The sequence below is a fragment of the Pseudoliparis swirei genome, chromosome 14 (genome assembly GCF_029220125.1).
Source record: "Pseudoliparis swirei isolate HS2019 ecotype Mariana Trench chromosome 14, NWPU_hadal_v1, whole genome shotgun sequence".
Lineage (NCBI taxonomy): Eukaryota > Metazoa > Chordata > Actinopteri > Perciformes > Liparidae > Pseudoliparis > Pseudoliparis swirei.
The window spans coordinates 1,777,506-1,803,840 of record NC_079401.1 but is presented as its reverse complement, the minus strand read 5'-3'; the positions used below and the strand labels follow the sequence as shown (position 1 = coordinate 1,803,840).

The following is a 26,335-nucleotide window of genomic DNA, read 5'->3' as shown; positions in this document are numbered from 1 at the left end:
AACTTGTTTTAAGGTAATAAAGACAGTTCTTTATGCATGTGGGTTTCATATTGTTGTTCAAACGACGTTCAGGTCGTTTAAATATGATTTAAGAAAAACATTAGTTGCCTTTTAAGTGGACATTTCTGCCAGTTTGTCTCTATTTGACATTTTAATTACAAAGATTTTAAAGTGTTTAATATCGGACACCCGCGCTACAGCGTGCACTCTGTCTCCGTTTGACTGCATCGTGTCCACATGTGCAGGGCCATGCCGTGCGTCCAGACCCAGTGCGCCTCCTCTCCCCAAGGAGCCAGCCCGGCCTCTCAGGGCGTCGGCGGCTGCGACTTCCTCACCCCGGAGTTCGTCAAGTTCAGCATGGACCTCACCAACAGCGAGATCTCGGCCGCCACGTCGGCTCCCAGCAGCTTTGGCCCCTTGGGGGACACTTACGGCGCCGGCTACGACGCGAAGCCCCCGTGCCTCTTCCAAATGCCGGCGCAGGGGGAGCTCCCGTGCGTAAAGGTGGAGGATGCACACGGGTGTCCGCGCTATCAGCCCAATCAGCATCACCCGTCCGACGAGCTGCTCTCCTCCCCGGGCTCCGTGTACTATTACCGGTCCCCGTCGCCGCACACCCCCCTCGCCTCCAACTTCCAAACTCCCCCGGGACACCTATGGGAGGACTCCGGCTCTCTGTACAGTTTCAGACAAGACTATTTGGCGGCGGCGCACCGGAAAAACGCGTTCTCCAGATTCTCGCTGTTTTCCCTCAAACACGGGAGCGAGAGCGCGTCCACCTGCCGGGTGAAGCTCGACGGCTCGCTCCACGTGTCCGTGAACCAGCAGCTGGACGGCCCCGGGGCTTTGGGCTCCGCTTCCCACGGAAAGCAGCCCGCAGTGGGCTTTCCCCACCCGCTGCAGTTCGCCCACGGCCACCACTTTATGGACTACCAGACCTCGAGTGGCCCGAGCCGAGGGCCGCTGAGCACCGAGGGGCTGTGCGCGGTGTGCGGGGACAACGCCGCGTGCCAGCACTACGGAGTGCGCACCTGCGAGGGCTGCAAGGGCTTCTTCAAGGTGTGTGCTCTCTGAACAACACGGTTTACACTCTGAGACGTGCTTAGAGGAGCAGTCTGCATTATGCAGGTGTCGCTGCAACCTGTTGAGCCGGATGCTTCACGTGTCTCTCTAGTAAAGCCCTGACTGGACTCCTAAACTGCACATTGAGCTTCAGGCGCACGTTCTGATCTCTTGACACGCGCGTTAGGGCCAAATGTCCGGTATTAAAATGGCCACCGACGTGCCGTGAATAGAAAATATAAAACCCTCCCGTCGTCTCCTCTTTGAGGAAGATTCCCGCGGGGCGATTCTCCAAATTATGAACGGTCACGACCCGGTATTTACCCAGACTGCCCGGTCCGCCTGCTGAATGCCTCGCGCGCCTCCGATGGCCCTCAGGAGCCAGAGGGCTACGGCTCATTTGCCAAAGGACGACTCACGGCTTTGTACTTCAGGCTGGACACAAAGAAATGAGTCTTGAGATAAAAAAAGAAAAGACAAAGCTCCCCTGCAGCAGATCAGATGACCTTGAGGAGTCCTCTGGTTCCATGTGAGGACCCGTTAACGCCGCTGTGGGTCCAACAGAGCCACGCGGTCTTCATGTTTAGAGATGCTGCTCGGGGTCAAGGGGCAGGTCCGTGGGTTCAATGCTGAACAAATGGAGATCTCATTAAGAGCCTCTGAGGCGTGTTTCCAGATGGGAATGAGGCTCACAATAAAACAGACCTCACCTTCAGGCTCCGAGCTGCAGGCGTTTCATTTGTTCTAAAACATTTTTTTCTTCCTCCGTTCAGCGCACGGTCCAAAAGAATGCCAAGTACGTGTGTCTGGCGGCCAGGAGCTGCCCGGTGGACAAACGCAGGAGGAACCGATGTCAGTACTGCCGCTTCCAGAAGTGCCTCGTTGTGGGAATGGTCAAAGAAGGTAAAGCTCGGATGTTTTAAAACACGCCGTGCCTCCGCCTGACGCCTGAACGCCTCTCCTGGTTCTCTCCCCCAGTGGTGAGGACGGCCGGCCTGAAAGGTCGCCGGGGTCGCCTGCCCTCCAAACCCAAAGCCCCCGCGGACTCGCCGCCTCCCGCCGGCGCCCTGCTGAGCGCGCTCGTTAGGGCGCACGCCGAGTCCGACCCGCCTCCTTCTCGCCTCGACGACTTCAAGGTGAGCGGGGGGGGGGGGTGCAGGTGCACGTTTCTAAAAGGCGTCGCGGAGCTGCAACTGGTGTTCTCCTTCTTCCCCCAGCAGCTCAAGGAGAGTCCGGCGGTGGACGACGTCCAGCACGTGCGTCAGTTCTACGACCTCTTGACCCGGTCCATGGAGGTGATCCGAGGCTGGGCCCAGAAGGTCCCGGGCTTCACGGCGCTGCCCAAACACGACCAGGACCTCCTCTTCTACTCGGCCTTCCTGGAGCTCTTTGTCCTGCGCCTGTCGTACAGGTAACAGAGCGTGTGTGTGTGTGTGTGTGTGCGTGTGTGTGTGTCACCGTCTCTGAGCTCACGCTCAAGTACTAAACCCGCTCCAGGTCCAACCCGGAGGACGGGAAGCTGGTGTTCTGCGACGGCTCGGTGTGGCACCGGCTCCAGTGCCTGCGGGGCTTCGGCGAGTGGATCGACGGCATCGTGGCTTTCTGCGCCGGCCTGCGCCGCATGGACCTGGACGTGTCCACCTTCTCCTGCGTCTGCACGCTGGCGCTGGTCACCGGTGAGACGCCGCCCACACACACACACACACTGTCGCTCCTTTCACGACTTTTTCTCCAAAGCTACGCGGTGACGGTGTTTTTCACCCGCAGAGCGCCACGGGCTGAAGGAGCAGCAGCGGGTGGAGGAGCTGCAGAGCAGCGTGGCGCGCTGCCTGCAGGGCGCCGCCGGGCTGTCGGACCGCCGGGCCCTGGAGACGCTGCGGGAGCTGCGTGCGCTGAGCCTGCAGGGCCTGCAGAGGATCTTCTACCTGAAGCTGGAGGACCTGGTGCCGCCGCCCGCCGCCATCGACAAGCTGTTCCTGGACACGCTGCCCTTCTAGGGGGGGGGGGGGGGGCAGATTCTTTATTTATTACGTCTTATTTTCTTTTTCAATAGACCGAGGCTAGAGTATTACATCGGACCCGTTTTACACTTTGATACGAGATGTTTCCATCGTGTTTTGGTTTTTCATGACATATTATTATTATTATTATATATAATATTAATATGGAGTAGACTCCATCGCAGGTTGTTGTCATTGTTCATGTTTTAATAAATAAAGAAATCACTGTTGTTGCTGTTAGTTTGTTTTTAAAGTTTTTTGTTTTTTTATTCGAAAAAGGAATATCAATAAAAACCTTTGACACTTTTTAAAAATTACAAAAAAATCATTATTCATAACATTTGTTTCCTGGCATACATTTCCTATTTTAGGACAATTATTATTATTTTACAGTCAAATGTATAAAATATAAATATCGATTACTTAATGGTTCAAGATCATGACATTTAAAAATATAATAGATATATAGATAGAGTGTGTCAAGGTCAAAGGTCAACCCTCAATATCTCACAAGGCCTTTCAGTCATGACAGATTTCATACATCACCGACCTGTGTGTCAGTGTGTGTGTGTGTGTGTGTCAGTGTGTGTTTGTGTGTGGCTGCAGCCCACCCGTTCTTCCTCTCTTTTCTCTCCCTCTTCTTCCTGTCCTTCCTCTTCTTCCAGTCTTTCCTCTTCATCCTCTCCTTCCTCTTCTTCCTGTCCTTCCTCTTCATCCTCTCCTTCCTCTTCTTCCTCTCCTCCCTCTTCTTCCTATCCTCCGTCCGTAAACCAGTGTTCTGTGTGACGATCCTTAAATCAGGATTCTTTATGAACAGAACAAATGAAATCAGCAGGATCGTCCGGTGTAATTTGCTCGTCTTCGATGTGAAGAACTGATTGGACGTTCTTCTGCACGTGAGCAGAAGGAGGCGATGATCCCAGAGAGGTTCTAACCTCCCCGGATCAATACACCACCGATCAATACGTGACCTGCTGAGAGAGAACCGATCGATAGGCATCGGAGAAACGTCCAATTTATTCTTATAATGGTGATGATTGACAGGAGAGTTCACTACAATACCAGATATGATCCATATGTGTATATATATATATATTTACATATATATGTATATATATATATATACTACAATACCAGATATGATCCATATGTATATATATATATATATATACAATACCAGATATGATCCAGCACTACAGCATCATAGGGGTGGATATTACAAGACTATAGATATAGATATAAATATATGATTCTGACATTGGTCATTATGTATATTGTATATATATTATGTATATTGAGTACTTTAAGTACATTTTGCTGATAATGCTTTTCTACTTTTTACTTGAAGTATATTTTTCATGCTTTATTACTTTTGTATTATTTACTTCCACACATTTTCTTTTAAATGTCAAATATTCATAACAAATGTGATAATTGAGAGTTTAAATTCTTCATTACAACATAAACTTAAACGTGCACATATGTTTTCACTTTCCTGCATTTATTGGGTAAATGTGCAAAGTTATCGACTCCTATAAAAACTATGAGACATTAAATTGTAAAGAGAAGAGATCATGCCGTGATAAACGCTCTGCACTTGTTCCTTCACGAGGAGGCTGCAGGGGAGTCACTATATTATGAAATAAAGTCCCTATATTCTATTGCATATGGCACAAATAGAACACTATAATTGATCAGGAGCCAATGAGCCCCTGAAGAAGCCCCAACGGGCCCCAGCAACAGGTTGTTTGGGGTTCCTGGAGCCTCCGGCCCCTCAGGCTGGATTTTTATACTTTTGACTTTGTCGGATTTTATTATTTATTTCTGAGGCTGTGGCCGCCGCCTTTGATCTCTGCATCCATCCAGCTTCAATAGCGCTTCACCCTTATCACCTCCAGCCCAGAGACCCAGAGCTCAGAGGGGGGTTCAGGGTCCCTTCGACATGGAATCCATCACAGATTATTACAGATTACCGATCAGGCGCTTCAATCGTCGCGGGTTTCGATTATAAATCTGCCGGCAGTCACACGTAATGACATTTTATTGATCTCTTCTCGTGAATAGAAGCTCATGCAAACGGGCCCTCTTCCATCCGGACTCTGAGGTGTGTTTACGAAGCGAGTGTCGCATGGAGACAGATTTATTCGGGGTGAAGGGTCCACTCGGAAACTCTTCCTCCACGTCGTGGAGAACAACAACAGACACTAATTGGAAGGGATTAGATTTTCTTCTTATTTCTGAGTGTGTGTGTGGGGGTCCTTCAGGGAGTCTCAGTGAAATTAGCATTCTGTGCTAACGGCTAATAGCGGCCTGAGCACTTGAATCAAGGCGTTGGATTACTTCCCTGAGACTAGAGCACGTGCACACACACAGCCGGAGCGTCGCTCTTCAGCGAGCCGGCCGCGTCCAGAGACGCCTCCGCCTGTGAAGAAGGGATTTGCAGCTTCGTCTTTTTCTACTGGGAGATGCAAAGTTGTGCTGGAGGTGTCTCGTGCACGTAATCTGACTTTAGTGTTTACAGTTTTTTGGGATGAAGATGATCAGCTCCCGCCGGAGGCATCAAAACATCTCCAGCTGAATTAAATTCAACGAGCAAAGCATCCAATAAAAACACATTTAAATTAATAAAATAGGGAACAAACAGAATATGACGCTTTGCATGAATGCACGCTTTTCTAGGTGTGTATATGCACATCTTTAGTCAATACATTTATATTTCAGGTATTTTAAAAACTTGGTTATGCACCACAAGACTTCTGATCATAGTATTGATCCGGCAGGTCTGTGTGCTCGTGGTGTTTGTGTCGTGGTGTTTGAGCAGAGCTTCAGGGGCTCGGGGAGACGGACACATCTCATTTTTGTACCTCTGTATGCATGAGAACATCTGGAGAAACCCGTGAGCTGCATCCTCAAACACCTGCGTGGGACAGGCCTCACCAACATGTGAGTTCCTCCCAAAACTCCTCATATGTGGGACTTTAAAGAGTAAACAAGCTGTATTTACACAACACGTGACTAACACGTGGTACACCTACCACGCGGGAGGGCGCTGCTTCATCTGACCCCGGAGGGTTTGGTTATTTCTGGAGCTTCGATGCAGAACTTGTGATTCAATCAGAAACTTTCTCCTTCTCTGTCGCGGGAATTCTGTCTGCTTCAGTTATCTCTGAGCGCCACAGCGCCCTCTGCCGGTGGTGTGCCGCAACTCTTCTGAAACGATAACCGTAAAACCATTTTAATGTGGAAGTGCATGATGTTGCTTCCAGAGATGAAGTCAAACAATGCTGCACAAAATAAATTAAATGTCATAAATAGTGAGAACACACATTTATATACACGTTTAAATGAGAAATATTAAATCACATTGTTGGGCGGATATCAATTAAATTCCTATCTATCTTTTTCTTTTTGTAAATATATATATTTGTATATATATATATATATATATATATGTATATATATATACAAAAAATAAAATACATTTTTATTTTTTTATATATATAAACTGCTGTGATATCTTTTTCCCTGCAATAAAATAAAATAAAATTAAAAGAATATCGTGATTATATTGCAGCGGTGGAATATATGAAATCTGTATGACCTAGAGTGTCTTTATTTGTTCTTACAAATGCACGGCCTCACCAAATAACTCAAGATGGAGACCTTTGTTTTTTCTGCAGCACAAAGTGTCCTCGTCACATTCAAGAATAGCTCGAAATTCAAAAAAGCTGCCAGAGTGCCAGGAGGAGAGAAAAGAAACAGCTTCACCTGGGAGATGGAAAAGAAAAGTAATCCGTGGAGCTCCGTTATCCGACTCATCTCCCCAAAAAATAGATGCTGTGGGGAGTGTTTGAAGAGGAGAGAGCGGTTGAGGGGATGAGGGCTGCAGGAGGACTCAGGGGTCTGTTTGAGGATTACGAGGACGTTCACGTTGAGAGGCGAGGGCCCGGTGCGATGGGCTCGGGCCTCTGAGGGCTCCTGGATCAGCTCTGGGTTCCTGTAAAGAGTTTGATGGACAGGCGGCGCCCGCAAACACAATAAATCAACATTTGTGTGGGTGGAAAAACCCCAGAATGCTGCATCTTTTCTTCCCTTTTACCCAACGTGGCAAAGCCTCACAGTGGAGGTGTTTAATCCCACTGAGAATAATGAAAACACACATCTGGACTCACATTTTTAACACCTGATATTCATCTATTCAGCGTTTTGCTGGTCGCACGGATTGGAGAAAGATTAGATGTGAAATCAAAAATTAAACAACACCATTTGGATGTTATGACTCACAATGTGAACAAAACCTCGACAGCAGCTGGAGATAAAAAACACACTTATAACAGACTGGGACTCACTAAAATAGGGAATATATAAGATATAATTGAGTAAATGCTTTAATATACTGGCAGACAGGATCTGCTTGTGTTTTGTGTGAGTATTTTTTCAGGTATATGTATTGAATGTTCTCTCATGCTGTCTTTATGCCCTTGACTGATGTCGCTGTGCATCATCTTCAGTGTGTTCCTGTGACTATCCAGTTGGGAAAGAACAACTAATTTCCCTCTGGGTTATAATAAAGTTGTCAGAGAAGAGTTGAGGTGCTTTAATCTGAAGCTGAAGTTGTGACCTGCTCCTTTAAAAAGACCCAAACTACAGACAGCAGCGTGGGCACAACATCATAGTGATGAGCACTCCATCTAGTGGCTTAAACCTGCATTACCGCTTCAGATCAACGACCTCAACAATATAAATACTTTATTCTTTATTCTCTCAGATATAAAAAAAAAACATATTGAAAAATCTGTTTTCCTTCTGTTTGATTTATGAATATTTCTACATTAATATATCTATTTGCAGTCCAGTTGATTTGCGTTTAAAAAAAGGCGAATTCCTTCATTCCTACATTTCCCATAATGCACCTGTCATTTTGGTGGATCCGCCCTTCCTGGTGACAAGAAGTATAAAGAGTAGTTTATTGTATTATTGTCGTGTATTATTATTGTTGTTGTAGCTGAATCAGGCTACTGTTGTGCACAGCCGCAATTAAAGTACAATTACTCGAGTACTTTACTACATTTAAGAGAGAAATATTGTACTTCACTTGATGCAAATATTTACTTAAGAAACATTTAGAAAACATGACATCTATACTTTGGAAAATATCTACACTTTATAAAAATGTATGTATTGTATTTAAGTAAGTAAATATATTAAGTAAAATATCTGTAATGATGCGTCGTGTCCTTTATTCTCATTAACTATTTTATACTTACGTCAAATGCTTTTAAAAGTAAGTAAAAACGAAATTCTTCTCCCTCTTCAACGTCAGCGTTCCTTTTACTCTGAAAGGGTCCAACCGGAAGCGACAGCTGTTGGCGGCTCCTCCTCTTCCGCCTGCGTCCTCTGCAGTGGGTATAAAGGCTCGTGCGTCACTCTCAAACTGGACTTTATTCACAGAGATCTCATTATAGGTGCCTGTGAGAGCCTGCGAGTTTAACATTTCGCTTTCTTAAAGGACAATCAGAACAACATAAACATGGTGAGTATTAATGCCGCTACTCACGGGTTCGCGCACGAAAAGAAAGCCGCGCGCGCACGATTCCGTGAGAACCGCAGTGTGTCGCAGGATTCGTCGTCCTCCTGTTGCCTCTGCGTACTTTCCCTCCAAAAAAACAAAGCTTAAATTTGTTTGCGCCCTCTGGTTTCTCCTCGAGGGGCCTCGACCTGCGGCGGGGGCCACGTTTCACTACTAATCCAGCACTTTTTAAACACCTAATTTAAAAAAAAGTGTTATAAGTTAACGGTCGTTGCGTTGGCAGGCTGAGGAGAGGTTAAGCGTTTCCATATGCGCGCGCCTGTCAGCAGGGCGTGCTTGTGCCCCGGCTCTTTGGGGAATGCTGATGTGGCTCCCGGAGGCCGCGCGTGTCTTTACGTTTCTATTTCTGCCCGTGTGCGCCATCGGGCCGTAAGCTGCTGCTGCATTCCTGCGGCAGGCCTCGAGCTGGCTTTGACTTCAACTTTATTATTATTTTAACATAATCGGGAGAGGCCTGGTCACGTTTAAACATGAAACTTTAATCAGTAAACTGAGAGTCCAGGACCAGAAGAGTCTGGTTCCCCAACTGATTCGCCCATTTGAGCCTCGACGTGAACATGTCGCTCAACATGCCACACGACATGGGTCTAGGGGTTTAACTTATGGGGGGGGGGGCTCCTGTGTTGGCTGTGCGCTGCTTTAGGCCCCTTCCTCGGCTCTGACGGAGTTTCAGGACAAACAGGAAATGTGTCGTCACCGCCGCCATTGCAACAGTGTAGCGTTCTGCGGGCGACAATGTTGCGTCCCGGCCACGCCCATTTCTCACATCCCGTGCGCCGCAGTTGTCTGGTTCAGGGGGGGGGGGAAATGGGGGAGAGGTGTATAAAGTTTTTTTTTTTTGTGTGTGTCGCAGTCTGCGTTCTTTTTTTAATCCTGCGTCATTTTAATGCGCAGTTGAACAGACGTGGGTGGAGCGGCTCTCAAAATAGCATCGCCGTAGTTGGCAGCTCCCCTGCTCCCCCCTCCCTCATCACGAGCTGCTTCAAGGGGGAGGGGAGTCCAGCAAAACAAAAGCCCACAAGGAAACTTTAGAAAGTGTTGCTTCGCCCCCTGAAGGGTCACGTGGGCACTGAGGTCACGTGGGCTGCTCCCTGCAGTAATTGGCTGCTCAGCCATTTATTTACCGTAAGACAACAAGCTCCAGGATAAACGGATCAGACAGAATATTATATCATATCCCGTATCGGCCTTCACATCGTGACGCATGGCATCATCACGTGTGACATCGCGCCAATTAAAATAATAGTCGGATGCGGTTGACTAACTTTAGTTTCTGTGGCGTCGGTTCAGGAAATGGGCGTCACAATGACTCCATTCATACGCTCATCCGATATGAAATTGGTTGATTATGACTCACTCTTTATTTCCGCCCTCTTTAGTTGCACTAGTTTTATACTTTTAAACATAATGTGAATGGAAGTAGGTCACTGATATGTAACTGATTCTAATAAATGGTGCATGCTAGTTCTCTGAAGGTCAGAGCTCAGCTGCTGCTCCATGTTTCACCACAGAGTGTTAGACATGTTTACTCTTCTTCATCACGGGACGAGCGTCTCTCCTCGAGACAAATCTCCCAACAGATGCGGCCAAACTCGTTTCCTCCTCCCACGTAATCTACTAGAGATACTTGTGAAGGGCGTGGAGGCTCTCTCCGGCTCCTGTGGGAACCGACAGGAACGTGTTAATAAGTCGTGACTTGAGTTGCCGGGCAGAATTGCCTCACTTGAATATGTGTGAATACTTTTTCAATATCTGTTGTTCCTCCTCCAGCGAGAGTGTATCTCTATCCACATCGGCCAGGCCGGAGTCCAGATGGGCAACACCTGCTGGGAGCTGTACTGCCTGGAGCACGGCATCCAGCCCGACGGCCAGATGCCCAGCGAAAAGCCGCGGGGGGGCTACGACGACTCCTTCACCACCTTCTTCAGCGAGACCGGCAACGGGAAGTACGTCCCCAGAGCTATCTTCGTGGACCTGGAGCCCACTGTGATCGGTGAGTCGCTGTTTAGTCGAAGAGAATCTGGGACAAAGTTCATTTTCGAGTCGGCGAATAGGCAGGCGAGTTTGCTTTTGGCCACGCCCACTTCTGTTTGAATCGGCCAATCGGAGCTCGAAGGCGCTCTCTCCTTCAAAGTGGTTCTAACAAATGCTATAGTTCACAAAGTCCACTTTAACTTTATTTATCCCCGTCAGACCAATCCACAACTTAAACTATGTGGATATTAATACATTACTAAAATATAGAACTATATTTTAACAAATCTTTGAAGAGATCAGAACTTTCATTTAACCTTCCGTTTCCTCTTCTCTTCAGACGAGGTTCGCACGGGCTTGTACCGCCAGCTGTTCCACCCCGAGCAGCTGATCTCAGGCAAGGAGGACGCTGCCAACAACTACGCCCGCGGTCACTACACCATCGGGAAGGAGCACATCGACAACGTCCTCGACAGGATCCGCAAACTGGTACGAGAAAAGAGAATCTTTGGGTCTTTTAAGTCCGTTTTGAAAAGATCTTTAACGTCTACCTTTCCTCACCCAGTCGGACCAGTGCACGGGGCTCCAAGGGTTCCTCATCTTCCACTCCTTCGGAGGAGGAACCGGCTCCGGCTTCACCTCCCTCCTGATGGAGCGTCTCTCCGTCGACTTCGGCAAGAAGTCCAAGCTGGAGTTCGCCATCTACCCGGCGCCGCAGATCTCCACGGCCGTGGTGGAGCCCTACAACTCCATCCTGACCACCCACACCACCCTGGAGCACTCCGACTGCGCCTTCATGGTGGACAACGAGGCCATCTACGACATCTGCTGCAGGAACCTGGACATCGAGCGCCCCTCGTACACCAACCTCAACCGGCTCATCAGCCAGATCGTGTCCTCCATCACCGCCTCCCTGCGCTTCGACGGCGCCCTGAACGTGGACCTGACGGAGTTCCAGACCAACCTGGTGCCCTACCCTCGTATCCACTTCCCTCTGGCCACCTACGCCCCGGTCATCTCCGCCGAGCGGGCCTACCACGAGCAGATCACCGTGGCTGAGATCACCAACGCCTGCTTCGAGCCCGCCAACCAGATGGTGAAGTGCGACCCCCGCCACGGGAAGTACATGGCGTGCTGCCTGCTGTACCGCGGAGACGTGGTGCCCAAAGACGTCAACTCGGCCATCAGCAACATCAAAACCAAGCGCAGCATCCAGTTTGTGGACTGGTGCCCCACCGGCTTCAAGGTGGGCATCAACTACCAGCCCCCCACCGTGGTGCCCGGAGGAGACCTGGCCAAGGTGCAGCGGGCCGTGTGCATGCTGAGCAACACCACCGCCATCGCCGAGGCCTGGGCCCGCCTGGACCACAAGTTCGACCTGATGTACGCCAAGCGGGCCTTCGTCCACTGGTACGTGGGGGAGGGGATGGAGGAGGGGGAGTTCTCAGAGGCCAGAGAGGACATGGCCGCCCTGGAGAAGGATTACGAGGAGGTCGGCATGGACTCGTTCGAAGAAGACGAAGAGGGGGAGGAGTATTAAAAAAATGAATCGTTTACAAGTAGCGCTGTTTTAAAGAAAGGGTAAAAAAAGTTCTCTCAATCCAACAGTTTATTATTTAGGATATCCAGAAGCATGCCAGGTGTCAATGTGCCGTCACCAACGCGTGTAGAATAATAATTTTACCGCGGAGCTCGTCCTGGTGTTCGGTTTCAAAAGTGACTCTGTGCCTTTTGCATCCTTTTCTAAATAAAGCTGTGAGACCAACTTCTCGACTCCCAAGATTACCGTCTGTCTTGATTTGATTCGTCACCCTTGCTGCTGCTTGTCTGCTAACGATTGTGTTCAACAAACTGCACAAAAAACCCAAATATTTATTTTTACGATTATGTAAAGATGGAAAAATGAGCAAATCTTTAATTGTGGTGCTGATGCCAGCTTGATTATGAATAAATAAACCTCAACAACTACTGCCTTCTGTCACGTGACTTTCTTCAGCTGGAGCCTTCAAAAACCAACCTATAGAATCATGAGTAGTTTAAAAATATATATAACTTTTATATTCAGTTTTACCGTAGACTGTTTTGCACTAGGTTGCGCTGCTGATGTTTCACCACCAGGGGGCGGTGTCGCATTACTGAAAGCTAATGGGACTTAAAACCACTGAGGGAGCTGAATGCACAACGCTGACCTGATCCTGCCAGTTAAATAAGTTTGATTGGTGCTGCTAGACACATGACCACAAAGAGACAGACTCATTATGAGGAGTTTCCTGTCTTTACTTGAAACCTTTTAGAAAGGAGGCGGAGCTTCAGAGGTGAACTCACTGTTGTGTAATATGAAAACAGCAGCTCGACCCGGAGGACGTCGGTACATCACCAGCTGAGAGCAGCGGTAACCACGGCTACCGAAATACGTCGGCATGGCAACCATTAGCCAATGCAAGGGGGGAAGGGTTATGATAATTTGAGATTAACAGATGTTTTTCCTTGTGTCATAGTAGTTTGTAAACATTTCATTTTATGGATATGTAACTCCAGACGTGAATATTCCTCTCAATAATTAAAATAATTATAAACACGCTATAATTCACCCGGAGAGCATTTTAATTAACAAGTTTACAGAACAAAACGTGTGTGGTTACATTGTGTTAGCCGGGGATTTACACGGAGCGGCGAGCGGTTTTTAAAGTATAAAAAATTATCTCCGACGGACACGAGAGAACTGACGAGCGACGTCTTAAAAATCACGTTAAAATAAAATAAACCGACAACCTCATGAAGCGACTGCAGTAAAACAGAAGTAAATCTAATTTAAGCGTAAACACATTCATACACATAAATAAAAATATACAACACTTGATCTCTCTCTGAATATATACAAAATAGATGTATATTATATATATATATTTTAGGCATGAATATGAATTATTTTACTTCATCCCACATGATTAGGCATGAAAATAGCATAAAGTTTATAATAAGACTGTCACGCTTCAGAGAGAGTTGGCTCACTTACACTCCTCTGAACATCCTCCACACTTTATAGACCTTTAAACTAAACATTTACATTTCCCTCGCTCCGCCGACCTCTGAACGACCTCTACGCCGACCTCTATGCTGACCTCTCTTTACGACCTCTACGCTGACCTCTCTGAACGACCTCTACGCCGACCTCTCTGCAGCCTGATACTTCATTCTACTCCAGTCGGTATGTTGAGGAGAAGCTTGTTCGTTGTGCGACAGGTATAAAACACACACACACACACACACACCCTCCCCGGTCCGGCAGCAGTAAGCGGCGCCGGCCTCTCACTCGTCGCCCCGTTGGTGCCGGTCCAGTGGCGCCGAGGCACCGAGCAGACACGCTCTGAAGTAACCAATCAGGGAGGAGGTCAGCTGGGTGCGGCTGCCCGCGGACAGGAAGTGGCCCTCGTCTGGGTAGATCTGACCACGAGAGAAGAAGAACCATCAGCCTCGTCTTCAAACACTCTTTTCACAGAGCGACCTCCCCGTCGCTCCTCCTCCCAGTGGCTCCTCCTCCCCGGGGCTCTTCCTCACCTGCATGGTGTAGTTGGCTCCGATCTTTATCAGGTGCTTGATGAGCTCCGCCGAGTGCTGGAAGTGAACATTCGCTGTGGACCAATCAAAACGCACGGTTCATTAAATCAGCTCATTTCAGAGGAGAGGACGCTGGAGAGCCGGCGTACCGTCCGCCGTGCCGTGGGCCAGGAACAGAGTTCCTCCCTGCAGAGCGTTCATGTTGCTCAGCACGCTGGACACCTGGAAGACACACACACACATATATATATGTTTTAAATCATCCTCAAATGTTAAACTATCACCGGGAATGGTTTGACATTTAAAAAAATGTAGAAATATTCTCTCTTTCTCGCTGAGTTACAGGAGAAGATTGAGTCTCCTGTTGGCGCCACGCTAGCTGTTTCCCCCCGTTTCCAGTCTTTGTGCTAAGCTACGCTAACTTTGTGTAACCTCGTATTCATCGTGCAGAAAGAAGAGCTTCAGAAAATGTTTAATAACCCGTCCTCTCGCTCTGTCTCTCTCTCTCTCCCTCTCTCACCCTCTCACCTGGTACGAGTTCTCCTCAGTTGAAGGTGATCCGAGGTATCGCTCCGAAAACGCAGACGCTAGAAAAGAAAAGGTTGCAGAGTGATATAAATATATTTAAATAAATATATATATAATTTAACATATTTATATAAAAGCACGTCTCACTTTTCATCCTAAAATAAAACTCAATAAGTCTGAATTCCCGAAAGCAGAACCGGAGGATAACTAAAGTCACATTACCCACAATGCACCGCGCAGCACAGAGAAGTAACGCCCGCCTCCACGCCGTCACAATGAGTTGAAGGAGCTCACCGTACACGAGCCAATCGGTGACGGGAGTCCGAGCCGCTGCACAGCCAATCAGCTGCCCGGGCGCCTTCAGCATGGTCAGCACCAGGAAGCCTCCGTAGTCCTGTCAGAGAACCGAGAACGGAGAACCGAGAACGGAGAACATGAAGAACTGGAATAACCTGAAGAATCTGAAGAATCTGAGGAACCTTAAGAACCTGAAGAAAATAAAGATTCTAAAGAACCTGAGGAACCTAAAGACGCACCTCTCCGTAGACGCCCACCCGCGTGCGGTCGATGAAGGGCAGCGTCGTCAGGTACCTGAGGAACACGAGCACACAGGTCAGAGGTCAAAGGTCACAGGGCGAAGAACCTGAAGAGCGCAAAACTCAAAAATATAATTGTTTTCCTGACAATGAGCCCCTCCCGGGTTAGAAGAAGTTCAAAGGTCCTGTAACCATGAACTAAAACTTCAAAGAGGATTGAAGGAGAACATGACGATGCAGCCTGTGCTCCTCCTCCAGGAGGAGCAGCACCTCCTCACAGCAGACCGGACTCACCGCAGAGCCGCCGCCTGGTCCTCCGCCTCCACCACACCCAGCCTCCGGTGGACCTGCTGCCGGACCCTGAGGAGGAGGAGGGAATCTTAACAATACATATGAACCCTGCTGCGTGCCGAGTGCCGGGTGGCCGTCCCGTACCTTTGACCTCTGAACCCTGACCCTCTGCCGTCCAGCCGGGCCACGATGACCTGGTCCGAGCCCGCCAGCACCGAGTCCCAGTCCAGCCTGAACTCCTCCGTCACCTCCTGGCCGCCCGGAGCGCCAGCGCTGGGAGGAGGAGGAGGAGGAGGAGGTAGAGGAGCGTCAGCGCGATGCAGGAGTGAATATTAAAACGTGTAAATGTAATAAAGGCTCACACGACGAGGAGGAGGCCGTAGAGGAAAGACTCAGAGAAGCCTGGAGGGAAGATGATCTTCAGAGGAAGATCTAGAGGAGGAGAGACGTTAGCTGGAGGACACACACACACACAGACACACACACACTGAGACACACAGACACACACACCAAAGTCGTCGTTGCTGATCATCCTGATGTCCGTGCGAGTCCTTCTCTTGGTGTCCAGCGCCGCCCTCAGAGGGAGGTTGTTCTCCAGGATGAAATACGCTGATAGATGAAGAAAGTCATGATTACACACACACACACACATAAAAGAAGAGGACGAAGTGGACTCACAGTCCACGTCGCCTAAACTCAGCAGCAGCACGGCTGGAACCCCGGGACCTGAGGAGGGAAGACACTGTCAGATGAACCCACATCAAACATCCTCCGACCTCCGACCTTTGACCTCTGACCTCTGCAGTGCAGGACGGCGTGCTGCGCCTCGGGGTCCACGTCGGCGTCGTAGAACGAGCAGCCGTCCTTCAGCCCGCAGGTGAGGCATCGCCGTGGAAACAAGCCGAGGGTGGACACGCTGGAGGACGAGGAGGAGGAAACGTGCATCACATTCAGCGGAGGAAACCAGAAGAGAGACGAACATGAAGGTGTTTTTACCTGTAGAGGTTTCTTTGATGTGCGCCGTCCTCGGTGCTCAGGAAGTATCTGTGAGGAGGGAAAGAAGAGCAAGAGGTCAGAGGTCAGAGGTCGTGCATGATCAATCAGAAACAACATGATGTCGTGGCATTAGCCAACAAGAGGTTTATGAAACTGCTTTCATCAGGATACAGACGAGGCTTCTGGGTAAAGTTTGAAGTGGGGGGGACACGGTACTATGAGACGGTTACCGCTTTAGTTTTTATTTTATTTAAACAACGTACACGATCTGGTTGTTTTCGTCGTACGCTGCGATCTTCGTCACCTCCCAGTCGCCGGACGTCAGGTGGCGGACCTCGTCCTCGTCGCTCCGCAGCTGAAACAGAAGATGGAGGTGAGACGCCCGGGGCGCTGTGGGCGCGCCGCTCTGGTTGCCGTGGTTACCTTCCTGGAGAACATGGCGAGGTGCCGGAAGTCTCCGTGACCGCCTTGTCTCACGGGCAGAGACACGAAGAACCGGCTCCGGTCCTTAGAGAACCACGGGTCCTGGTTCTGGAGAGGAGACGCATGGGTGAAGGGGTTCTGATGCGCGCACACACACACACACACACACACACACACACACACACACACACACACACACACACACACACACACACACACACACACACACACACACACACACACACACACACACACACACACACACACACACACACACACACACACACACACACACACACACACACACACACACACACACACACATGGTGAGCCACGTCTCTGAAGACTCTCTGTGTCTCTGAATAAACGGGAGAAAATGAAATTAACTTTGATTGTATGACGGATGTGAGCTTGTTGTGGTTGTTGTTGTTGTCGTTGGAAACACCCACCTGCTGACAGACTCCGATGGTGGCGTCGCATACCGTCAGCAGTGATGCATTCTGGGGCCGGTTGAGCCAGCGCACCGCCAGGTGAGTGTTACTGATCCACTTCACCATGGTGACGTAGAGGTCCCTGCACCAGGGGGGGGATGGTCACCGTGTGTGTGTGTGTGTGTGTGTGTGTGTGTGTGTGTGTGTGAGAGTGTGTGTGTGTGTGTCACCTGAGCCGGAGCTGGTCCGGAGGCTGCAGCTCTTGCGTGTGTGTCGCTCCGAACAGGTTGACCACCGACAACTTGACCACGGGGTTTTTTTGGCCGGCCTGAAGGAGAAATTCTTAAATAAGTTATTAAATAATAAGTTGAAGAAGCTCCGCCCTCTGAATATAAAGATTATAATGTTTTTAATCCTCTGAGCACAGTAACGGGGTTCTGCTCTCACAGATTATATTAATCTCTTTCTTATTCTCCTCTCCGTTCTTCACAGGTTAAAGTTTAATTACATTTCTGAATCCATTTCTTCATTTTTTTTGCTTTGAACTCTTCTGGGAGACGTAAGATATAAATTGGGACGGTTTAAATGGATACAATTTGTCTCTTTTGAAAAGACAAAAAAACAGTATTTATACCCAAATTAATTGGAACCGTCTTCATTTAACTAAAATAGAAAAGGAAATAATTGAGACCCCTTAAATTAAAAAATAAATAATCCTAATCCCCTCGGCTGTAAAATGGTTTAACAAATAAGAATAAACAGAAAACCCAAAACTAAGTGAAGTGTTTTCTCTCTCCAACGTCCCACGTCTGGACCACATTTCCCACAATGCCTTGCAGCAGGCCCACCGTGGGGTAGGGGTACTGCAGCCCTCGGGGGTAGCTGTGGCCGGTGAACTGGGGCAGCAGCATGTTGGGCACCAGCGAGTCGTTGATGGTGAGGAAGGCCAGACGCTCGCCGTCAGGTGACCACCAGTGAGCCAGGTGAGAGCGCAGGACCTCCTCTGACGACAACAACAACAACACACAAACAACATTATTGTATTATTACTGCAACAGTTAATTTGAGGGAAAACCACCAGGTTCCCCATTTTTATTGGTGAAATAAAATTACGCAACATTTATTCAAATAAGTATGAAAAGTATATTTAATCTTAACATACTTGAGATTATTTTTGGTATACTATAATCACAATATTAATATATTTACAATGTGATTATAGTATACAATTGATATATTAAAAGATATATTAATTATACATAACAAGTATATTTTTGGTGTATGTATATATGTATATACAATGTATATATAATAATAAAAGCATGAATAAGTTGACTTACTAATTACAAAAAAATTGTTAGGTTTTAATTTTTTTCTTTAAATACATTTCAATGCTAATTTAGAGCATATACATCGAATATGAGTTTAAAGAAGTACATATGAGTAATTGCACAGAACTAAACTTTTTATATATTTGAAGAAAGTACATTTCACACACACACACACACACCTTCGTACAGCCAGTCGGCCAGCCCGTTGAACACGACCCCCTCGGCCCCGGAGGACGTGATTCTCAGAGAGTTGCTCTTCACGTCCGACTGGTAGAAGATGTTGTTCTCAAAGACGTAGAGCTGCTCAGAAAGAGGAGGAGATGTTGATGACATCACATTTCATTATTCCGTCAGGTGTTTCCTCGTTGATTCCTCTCTGATGAGCTTCATATCAAATCTCTTTCAGCTCACGCGGCCGTGTTTGTTCTTCCTCCTGTGTTTTAATATTTGCATTTTGCAAACACAAACAGGATCAGCCAGCAGCTCCCCACCATCCTGAGGCGTTATGTACACCCCCCCCCCCCCCACCCCCGCTCTGCTCTGAATACACATGAGTCACACGGCGCGGCCATGTTGGAACTTCACCTGCAGCCACTCGGCTTCAAGTGAAACATTCATCATAAGAGGGATGAGCAGAGAGGGATGAGGAGAGAGGAAAGAGGAGAGAGGGATAAGGAGAGAGGAAAGAGCAGAGAGGGATGAGGAGAGAGGAAAGAGGAGAGAGGGATAAGGAGAGAGGAAAGAGGAGAGAGGGATAAGGAGAGAGGAAAGAGCAGAGAGGGATGAGGAGAGAGGGATGATGAGAGAGGAAAGAGGAGAGAGGGATAAGGAGAGGGGAAGGAGAGGGGAAGAGGAGAGAGGAAAGAGGAGAGAGGGATGAGGAGAGAGGAAAGAGGAGAGAGGGATGAGGAGAGAGGAAAGAGGAGAGAGGGATAAGGAGAGAGGAAAGAGGAGAGGGATAAGGAGAGAGGAAGGAGGAGAGAGGGATGAGGAGAGAGGAAAGAGCAGAGAGGGATGAGGAGAGAGGAAAGAGGAGAGAGGGATGAGGAGAGAGGAAAGAGGAGAGAGGGATGAGGAGAGAGGAAAGAGCAGAGAGGAACAGAGGTCGCTTGAGTGAAAGTCCTGTGTGTGATTGACAGACAGACTCACAGACAGAAGAAGAAGAAGAAGAAGAAGAAGAAGAGTACCAGCTGTTGTCCTTGCCGTCCCCAGGATGCGTGCTGCAGCACCGCGTTGTGAACCTCGGGCGGGTTGAGCTCCCAGACCTCCCTGTTGTTATGCAACACATACACACACACACACACACTTAAACACAGTAACACAGCGTCTGGATCCGGGGGGGGGGGGAGCGCGCGGCTCACCTGGTGTAGATGTTGTACACGATGTAGGACGCCGTGTACGAGTATCTGTACATCTGCAACGAGAGTTCTTCACTTCAATAAATAAAATAAAAAAAGAATAATAACAATAAAATAACTTTCGAGTCTTGCATGTAGAAATCTTTTGTCTGATTTTTTGTTGTTTTCTAATATCGACTTTTTGGTGAGGTTGTGAATCTTCTCGACGTATGAAGCATTGGGAGATACTTTAAAGGCATTTAAATGTGAAACTCACCCGTTTGACGTCGTAAGCGAAGAGAGCAAACTTCAGGTCTGCAGAGAGCGAGAACTTCACCACCTTGAACGCCACCTAGCCAAACACAACAGTGACATCGACAAAGTTACACAAATAAACCGGAGAGCAACAAAGTAAATAACACCTGAACGGATATGCAAGTCCAAGAAGAAGAAGACATGAGAGAAAGTGAATCTCCACGTGAAGTGATTTGTATGCGACGGGTTGGAATGGCTTTATTTTGTGTCAGCGAGCATTGTTCATGCTTCCAGCTGCCATCGCCATGACAACGACATAAAAGTCAGCGGGAAGGGGAAATGTTTTAGCAACTAAAAAGGCCATAAAACCACCAGGTATCCACAGGAGGGTGTTGACATTCATTAAGAGGACGAGGTGGGCGATACTTTATGGGCCACAAGCAAACACAGTATTTTAGGTTCTTAAATAAATGATAATAATAAATGTGTCCCACTTTTAACAAGCTTTGCGATTGTGTAAAAGGAAGGCGGACGAGCATAATATTTCAAACCTTAAATGTACTGCTTTAATGCAACAAATTATAAAGTAATAAACACAATAATAATATTATGAATAACAGAAAAGCTTAAAAAATGATTTTATTAAAACAACGTACAAACGTGCTGTTGGTCAGAATGACTTCCGTCTCGTTGGACGCGAAGTTGAACTTGATGACGTGGCCGTCGCGGTTCCTGTACACCACCTCCGAACCTGAGGGAGCAAACACGGATTCAAGAACACGGAAACACGGATTCATAAACACGTAAACAGGTATTCATAAACACGTAAACACGGCTTCATCAACACGTAAACAGGTATTCATAAACACGTAAACAGGTATTCATGTGGGATGTTTCAGACGAGCTGATCTGACCTCATGTAATTCGTGTATTTTACTCGTGCGGGTCGCTGCTATAGCTGTAACCTCGTTTGTGGAGGAGCAGCGTGAAGCACTCATCCGCGTTCTGATTGGACACACACACACACACACACTTATGTAAGAAGCTGAAATAAACACGCTCTGTTTCCCTAGACATCAGGAATACAGCAGGACCATGAATAATTCACTGTGACCTTGTGAATACGGGAACATCTACAATATGTGTGTCTGGTTCAAAGTCCGCGTTGCATCCATAACGCTGAGGAGCGTGAATAAGAAGCTGCACCAGGACGTTTCATGCTCCTGCAGAGTGTTGATATTTGTCTTCCTAGGTGTCAAATAAAAGCTGGTGTTCACGTCTGTTTCCATCTCTTTAATTTAATACGTATATCAATTTTTAATGGCTCTATTTAACAGCCTGCAGGTCTGGATCTGGAGTGTTATTGTTCCTCAGACAAGTGCAAACATGGTCACAATAAAAAAAACATGACGGGATTCTGTCCACTGAACGTGCCAGAGCTTTTATTTTGAAACCGAAACAGGAAGTGTTGTGTTTGTATAACAAAATAAAACAAACGGGAGCAGGTCAGGAAACAAGGAGGCTTCATGCTGACATACACAACGTTTATGATACTTAAAGGCCTTTTTTAAGAAAATAAAAGCTTCAGAATTCCCGAGTGGGATATTTACTGACATGTTATATCGTAAAAAAATATATATCTTAAAATCTGCTTCTGTTCAATACAAACCTTATTTCAGAATAACAAAACACCCATAAATATTAAAATAATTGTCGTTATCTAAACATATGCTGCGAACCACAGGACATCCTGTGAAGAGACGCTCTTCTTCTCTAGAAATATGAGTTTATGGTAGATTTAATGCCTTTAACGGGTTCATCTGCACGACATCCGGCTTCAGTCTCACGTTCAAACCCTTCGTCGAGTGTTCGTGACCCCGAGCTTCTCTCGCCTCTCGTGCTTTGCCTTCGCAGCTCTGGACGCCAGTCGGATGCAGGAGCAGAGGAAACGAGTCGGGGGTCGTCGGGGGAGATTTCCATCACAGACGTGTTTGAATTCCCTCCACGAGGCCCGGCGGTAAATCCAGACCCACGTCTCGTCTCCTCGCGGGCTCCCGCCGCCCGGCCCGCGTTAGATTTACACCACGCTGCACGGCGGCCCGGTAATCTCCCAACTTCTTCATCAATCTCAATAAAAGCAGGTACTAATGGGACGGGTGACCCCGTTGGGTCGAAACATTAATTATTGTGCTCCCGCACAACTTCTTATTCTCCCGGGTGATGTAAGCCTGCAGCTATCGGCGAGCGAACATTATATACAGTTAATGATTTATCGATCCGGTCGTCTCAGAAGCTCCTGATTCACACGGCAAGCAGCGAAAACACACGAGCCGCACCATGAGTTCAAAGACGACGCCTCAGGAAGCAGAGATGGGTGTGTCCCCGCTTTTAAGGGTAGGAATACGGTTTTCACAAGCACACTTAAACATACGTGTGTGTGTGATGGGGGTCGTCCCAATCGGAGCCTTAATGAGGAGCCACAGGCCACAGTGAGTCCTCGTGTTTCCTCCCAGTGGAGGTGAAGGACGCAGCAGGTCGTTCAGACCCAGAGAAGGAAGACCATCTCTCACCGTCCCTCCCACAAAGAGGTGTATATATATATATATATATTCAATCGTCATCTCCCCTAAATGATCCTTAAAGCTACACCGTGGCTGTGAATGTCCAGCTCCTCCTGTTCTCTTTCTGCCTTCATCGTAAACACAATCCGTCTCTCACCGTCGAGATTCTCCACATTTGGACGAGGAGGAGGAGGAACGACGCCTTCTCGCGCCGGGGGGACAGAATAAAGCCCCCGGGGGCCACAGATCCATCGACACCTTCATCTTATGTAAGGCGTGAAGAAGAGGTGTAATGAGCCGTTGGCGACGTGGAGGAAGATCGGGGAGGGCAAAGGTCGGAGGACTCAAGTGGAGGAGACGAGAACGACAACTCTCTGGAGCTGTGAGTTGACTCACGGGGTTTAATGTCCCGCTCGACCGGAGTGAAGGCCTCGCTGTGGAGCGGAGATGCAATGAGCACACAGTCAACTTTTATTTCCTGTGACCGTCGCACACCAATAAGCACTGTTGTTGTAGTTGCTGCTTTTATTATATTTGTTGTATATTTAATATGTTTACCCCGAGGTGGGAGGACGGACACGACGCGGAGGCTCTGCTCGTCTACTGTGAGGCCATCTGTGTGAATGTGCAGGTCAGCGTCGGTGGAGCCGTAAACAACAGAGTCAAATAAATAAAATATATCCTGAGGGCTGAAAGACTTTTCATTGTCCACGAAATACTGAACGACAAACATCTAATATGTTATACCTATCTGATTTAATTAAATGCGACAAATATTTACTCTGATTTATTTTGATTAAATATTTTTTTATTTGTCAAGTTTTACTAATTTGTGATTTAATTAGATTAATTAAATGCACTTATTATGAATTGCAAACTCTCTTCTTATTGAACTCACACGTCAGTGGGCGTGAGTTGAAATGACGCGTGTCCGTCTGTTCTCAGTGAGGAACGAGAGCCGAAGGCGTTGAAGCCACTGATCTCAGACCAGCCGTCCGACCCGACACATTCACACTGACCGGCTGTGGTCCCTCGACAAAAGAGCACAACGACCCGAACAGTGTCCCTCAGACGGCGTCGCCGGGCCACACTGTTGCATCACAAAGCCACGCGGCCCTCAGCTCCCCGAGCCACAACACCGGCCAGCCTCAGGCGCTCCGCACAGCGCCTTTAATACGCCTTTAATACAACTTCTCCTCATTGGTTAAGAGCAAGACTGTCGGAGAGAACAATGGAGAGCAATGGAGAACAATGGGGAACAATAGAGAACAATGGGGAACAATGGAGAGCAATAGAGAACAATGGGGAACAATGGGGAGCAATGGAGAGCAATGGTCAACAATGGAGAACAATAGATAATAGAGAACAATGGAGAGCAATAGAGAACAATGGGGAACAATGGAGAATAGAGAACAATGGAGAGCAATGGTGAATGTTGTGTTTCTGGTGAATTAAAAAGTTGATTTCACAGGCGACAAAATGCTCGCTGCTCAACTGACTGATCACCCAGAATGCACTGCGGCTAAAACCGAGATGTTAGACAACAGGCTGCACCATTTGGCTCCTCCCCCTTTGTCTCGGTACTCACCGCTGATCCACGCGGCCTCGGGGTCGTGGACCGTGAACTCCGGCTTGTGCAGATCCGCCATCGTCAGCCTGGACTGGCCGCCGCCGGGGACCTCGGCTGGGGGGAGGACAGGGAACTCAAAGTCAAATCTATTCTCAACCGCTTCGTCCCTGGAGAACACACACACACTCTCACAAACACACACACAGAGCATACCGGGCGTGAGCACGACCACCGCCATGGTGATGAGCGAGCAGACCGCCACGATCACCAGCAGAGAGATGGCGATGCCCTTCCAGTTCCTCTGTGTGGGGCTGACGTCCACAAACTCCTGCAGACACACACACACAGAAAAACAACAAAGCAGGTGTTGGTGCGATCATATGCAGGATTAAATCATGACAATGCATAGTCTATATGTTCCTTGTTTTATTTGAATTAATTTTCTTTGTTGACAGATTACCGTAATCCTGTATTGCTTCTCCTCCCCGGAAACAACATCCTGCGTATTATTTATAAAAATGTACGTCCGATTATAAAACCAGTGGCGAAGAAAGAAAGTGGAATAAAAGGCGACTTCGATTTTCTGGAAGAATTAAAGTTCTTAAAACTACGAGTCCTTTAATGTCTCTGGAATACGAAAAGAGGCGATATTCTATTATTAAACCACCAAGAAGAGTCTAAATCTTAGAGATTAAAGTTACATGCAGACTTCTTTTCTTTTTAAAGAGGAAAATGATGTAAGGAGAGCTTTTAATTCAACCCCCGCGTTCTCGGGAGCTGTAATCGGTATCTGTCGCGCGGCGTTTCATTCACCATTCTTCTTCAGCGCTCCAGAAAGAGACAGAGTGAGACATCACAGGAGCCGGAGGGACGAGACGCACGCTCACATCTCAAGGGTTTTAACATTGGCCTCTTCTGACTTCTCGAGAAATAAAAACACAGAACGGGGGTCATGTCTTTAAAGACGTTGGCCGCGGGAGAATGTTATTGGATTTAAAATGTTATGTTATATGCACAATATGCAACAACACACACCGGACTAGGTGTGCCAAGTAAGGTGTCAGATAACGACGAAAAAAGTGGGTTTGAGGTAGGAATGTAATCTGAAGGACGGATGAGGCCCCAATGCTGCACATTAGTAGCTAGTTAGCTTAGCACAAAGACTGGGAACGGAGGGAAACAGCTAGCATGGCTCTTAAATTAAAGATCACTTTAATATGCACAACCGCCGGAATCCTTTTGGCTTCCAAGATACAAACTATTCAAGAACATCATGTACACAGTCGAGTACACTGCACTAATACTACTAATAAGAGTAATACTACTAATACGAGTAATACGAGTAATACTACTACTGTAGAGTACTCACTTCACTGGTATTAGAGGATTATAATTATCAAGATAAAACGGCACAAATGTGCTCAGAACAATCTATACCACATGTTCCATTGGGTGAGGAAGACACACACACATATACACACACACACACACACACAGAGCCAGCATGCGGAGAATTAGCTCCGAGATGTTGAACTAATTCTGAGAGAGCAGTCGATGGCTCAGCGGTGTGCAAAGAAGGCTCTACCCACTGCTGAGAGTGTGTGTGTGTGTGTGTGTGTGTGTGTGTGTGTATTGAGTTTACGGGATAAAGACACAGAAATGGATCGACTAGTGAAATAAGAGGACTCTGGTCAGGAAACCCAGGCAGGTTTTTGACCAGAATAAACACATAAATTAAAGCTAAAAGGCCGAAAAATGTGAAAATAAATATAATTTGTACCAAAATAAAAGTAAAATACAAAAACGTATATGCATCTTCTATTTGAACTCTTTGTATGTCGTATAGTTGCTTTGTTGACGCCCGTTTGAAAGAATTAAAATGTGATTTCCAT

General features: G+C 47.5%; 3 protein-coding genes and 1 long non-coding RNA gene across 7 annotated transcripts in view; 2 read left to right on the top strand and 2 right to left on the bottom strand.

Moving 5' to 3' along the window:
* The first annotated feature begins 249 nt into the window (after positions 1–249).
* On the top strand, positions 250–3,059 carry LOC130204536 (nuclear receptor subfamily 4 group A member 2-like). Its single transcript, XM_056431340.1, has 6 exons — positions 250–1,059; positions 1,836–1,965; positions 2,041–2,198; positions 2,283–2,473; positions 2,560–2,738; positions 2,830–3,059. Exons 1-6 carry the CDS (start codon positions 250–252, stop codon positions 3,057–3,059), a joined length of 1,698 nt encoding a protein of 565 aa, XP_056287315.1.
* A 3,080-nt stretch (positions 3,060–6,139) lies between these two features.
* On the bottom strand, positions 6,140–10,416 carry LOC130204761 (uncharacterized). 2 transcript variants are annotated; one of them, XR_008833784.1, is made up of 4 exons: positions 8,620–10,416; positions 8,330–8,459; positions 6,831–7,059; positions 6,140–6,272 (listed from the first exon to the last, which is right to left on the bottom strand). It is a non-coding gene; the product is annotated as an uncharacterized LOC130204761 (long non-coding RNA). The 2 variants fall into 2 exon arrangements; XR_008833783.1 differs by lacking the exon at positions 6,140–6,272 and having other exon boundaries at positions 6,618–7,059.
* Positions 8,485–12,594, top strand: LOC130204760 (tubulin alpha-1C chain-like). The gene is made up of 4 exons (XM_056431725.1): positions 8,485–8,595; positions 10,423–10,645; positions 10,967–11,115; positions 11,192–12,594. Exons 1-4 carry the CDS (start codon positions 8,593–8,595, stop codon positions 12,164–12,166), a joined length of 1,350 nt encoding a protein of 449 aa, XP_056287700.1. The 5' UTR covers positions 8,485–8,592; the 3' UTR covers positions 12,167–12,594.
* A 618-nt stretch (positions 12,595–13,212) lies between these two features.
* Positions 13,213–26,335, bottom strand: part of LOC130204759 (inactive dipeptidyl peptidase 10-like) — a 13,689-nt gene continuing 566 nt past the window's right edge. The window contains exons 2-26 of one of the 3 annotated variants that reach the window (XM_056431722.1): positions 24,657–24,771; positions 24,462–24,557; positions 20,969–21,063; positions 20,335–20,409; positions 20,082–20,134; positions 19,908–19,989; positions 18,900–19,020; positions 18,238–18,392; positions 17,620–17,717; positions 17,408–17,531; positions 16,959–17,096; positions 16,799–16,890; positions 16,536–16,583; positions 16,337–16,455; positions 16,218–16,265; positions 16,050–16,148; positions 15,902–15,971; positions 15,684–15,812; positions 15,543–15,608; positions 15,249–15,303; positions 15,007–15,106; positions 14,713–14,771; positions 14,334–14,406; positions 14,185–14,258; positions 13,213–14,070 (exon numbers count right to left, since the gene is read on the bottom strand). In XM_056431722.1, the coding sequence (XP_056287697.1) occupies positions 13,936–14,070; positions 14,185–14,258; positions 14,334–14,406; positions 14,713–14,771; positions 15,007–15,106; positions 15,249–15,303; positions 15,543–15,608; positions 15,684–15,812; positions 15,902–15,971; positions 16,050–16,148; positions 16,218–16,265; positions 16,337–16,455; positions 16,536–16,583; positions 16,799–16,890; positions 16,959–17,096; positions 17,408–17,531; positions 17,620–17,717; positions 18,238–18,392; positions 18,900–19,020; positions 19,908–19,989; positions 20,082–20,134; positions 20,335–20,409; positions 20,969–21,063; positions 24,462–24,557; positions 24,657–24,771 (2,319 nt within the window). In that variant the 3' untranslated portion in view covers positions 13,213–13,935. Of the gene's footprint in view, positions 14,071–14,184; positions 14,259–14,333; positions 14,407–14,712; positions 14,772–15,006; positions 15,107–15,248; positions 15,304–15,542; positions 15,609–15,683; positions 15,813–15,901; positions 15,972–16,049; positions 16,149–16,217; positions 16,266–16,336; positions 16,456–16,535; positions 16,584–16,798; positions 16,891–16,958; positions 17,097–17,407; positions 17,532–17,619; positions 17,718–18,237; positions 18,393–18,899; positions 19,021–19,869; positions 19,990–20,081; positions 20,149–20,334; positions 20,410–20,968; positions 21,064–21,226; positions 23,403–24,461; positions 24,558–24,656; positions 24,772–26,335 lie in introns of those variants that run through there. The other 2 variants (XM_056431724.1, XM_056431723.1) reach the window with 2 other exon arrangements.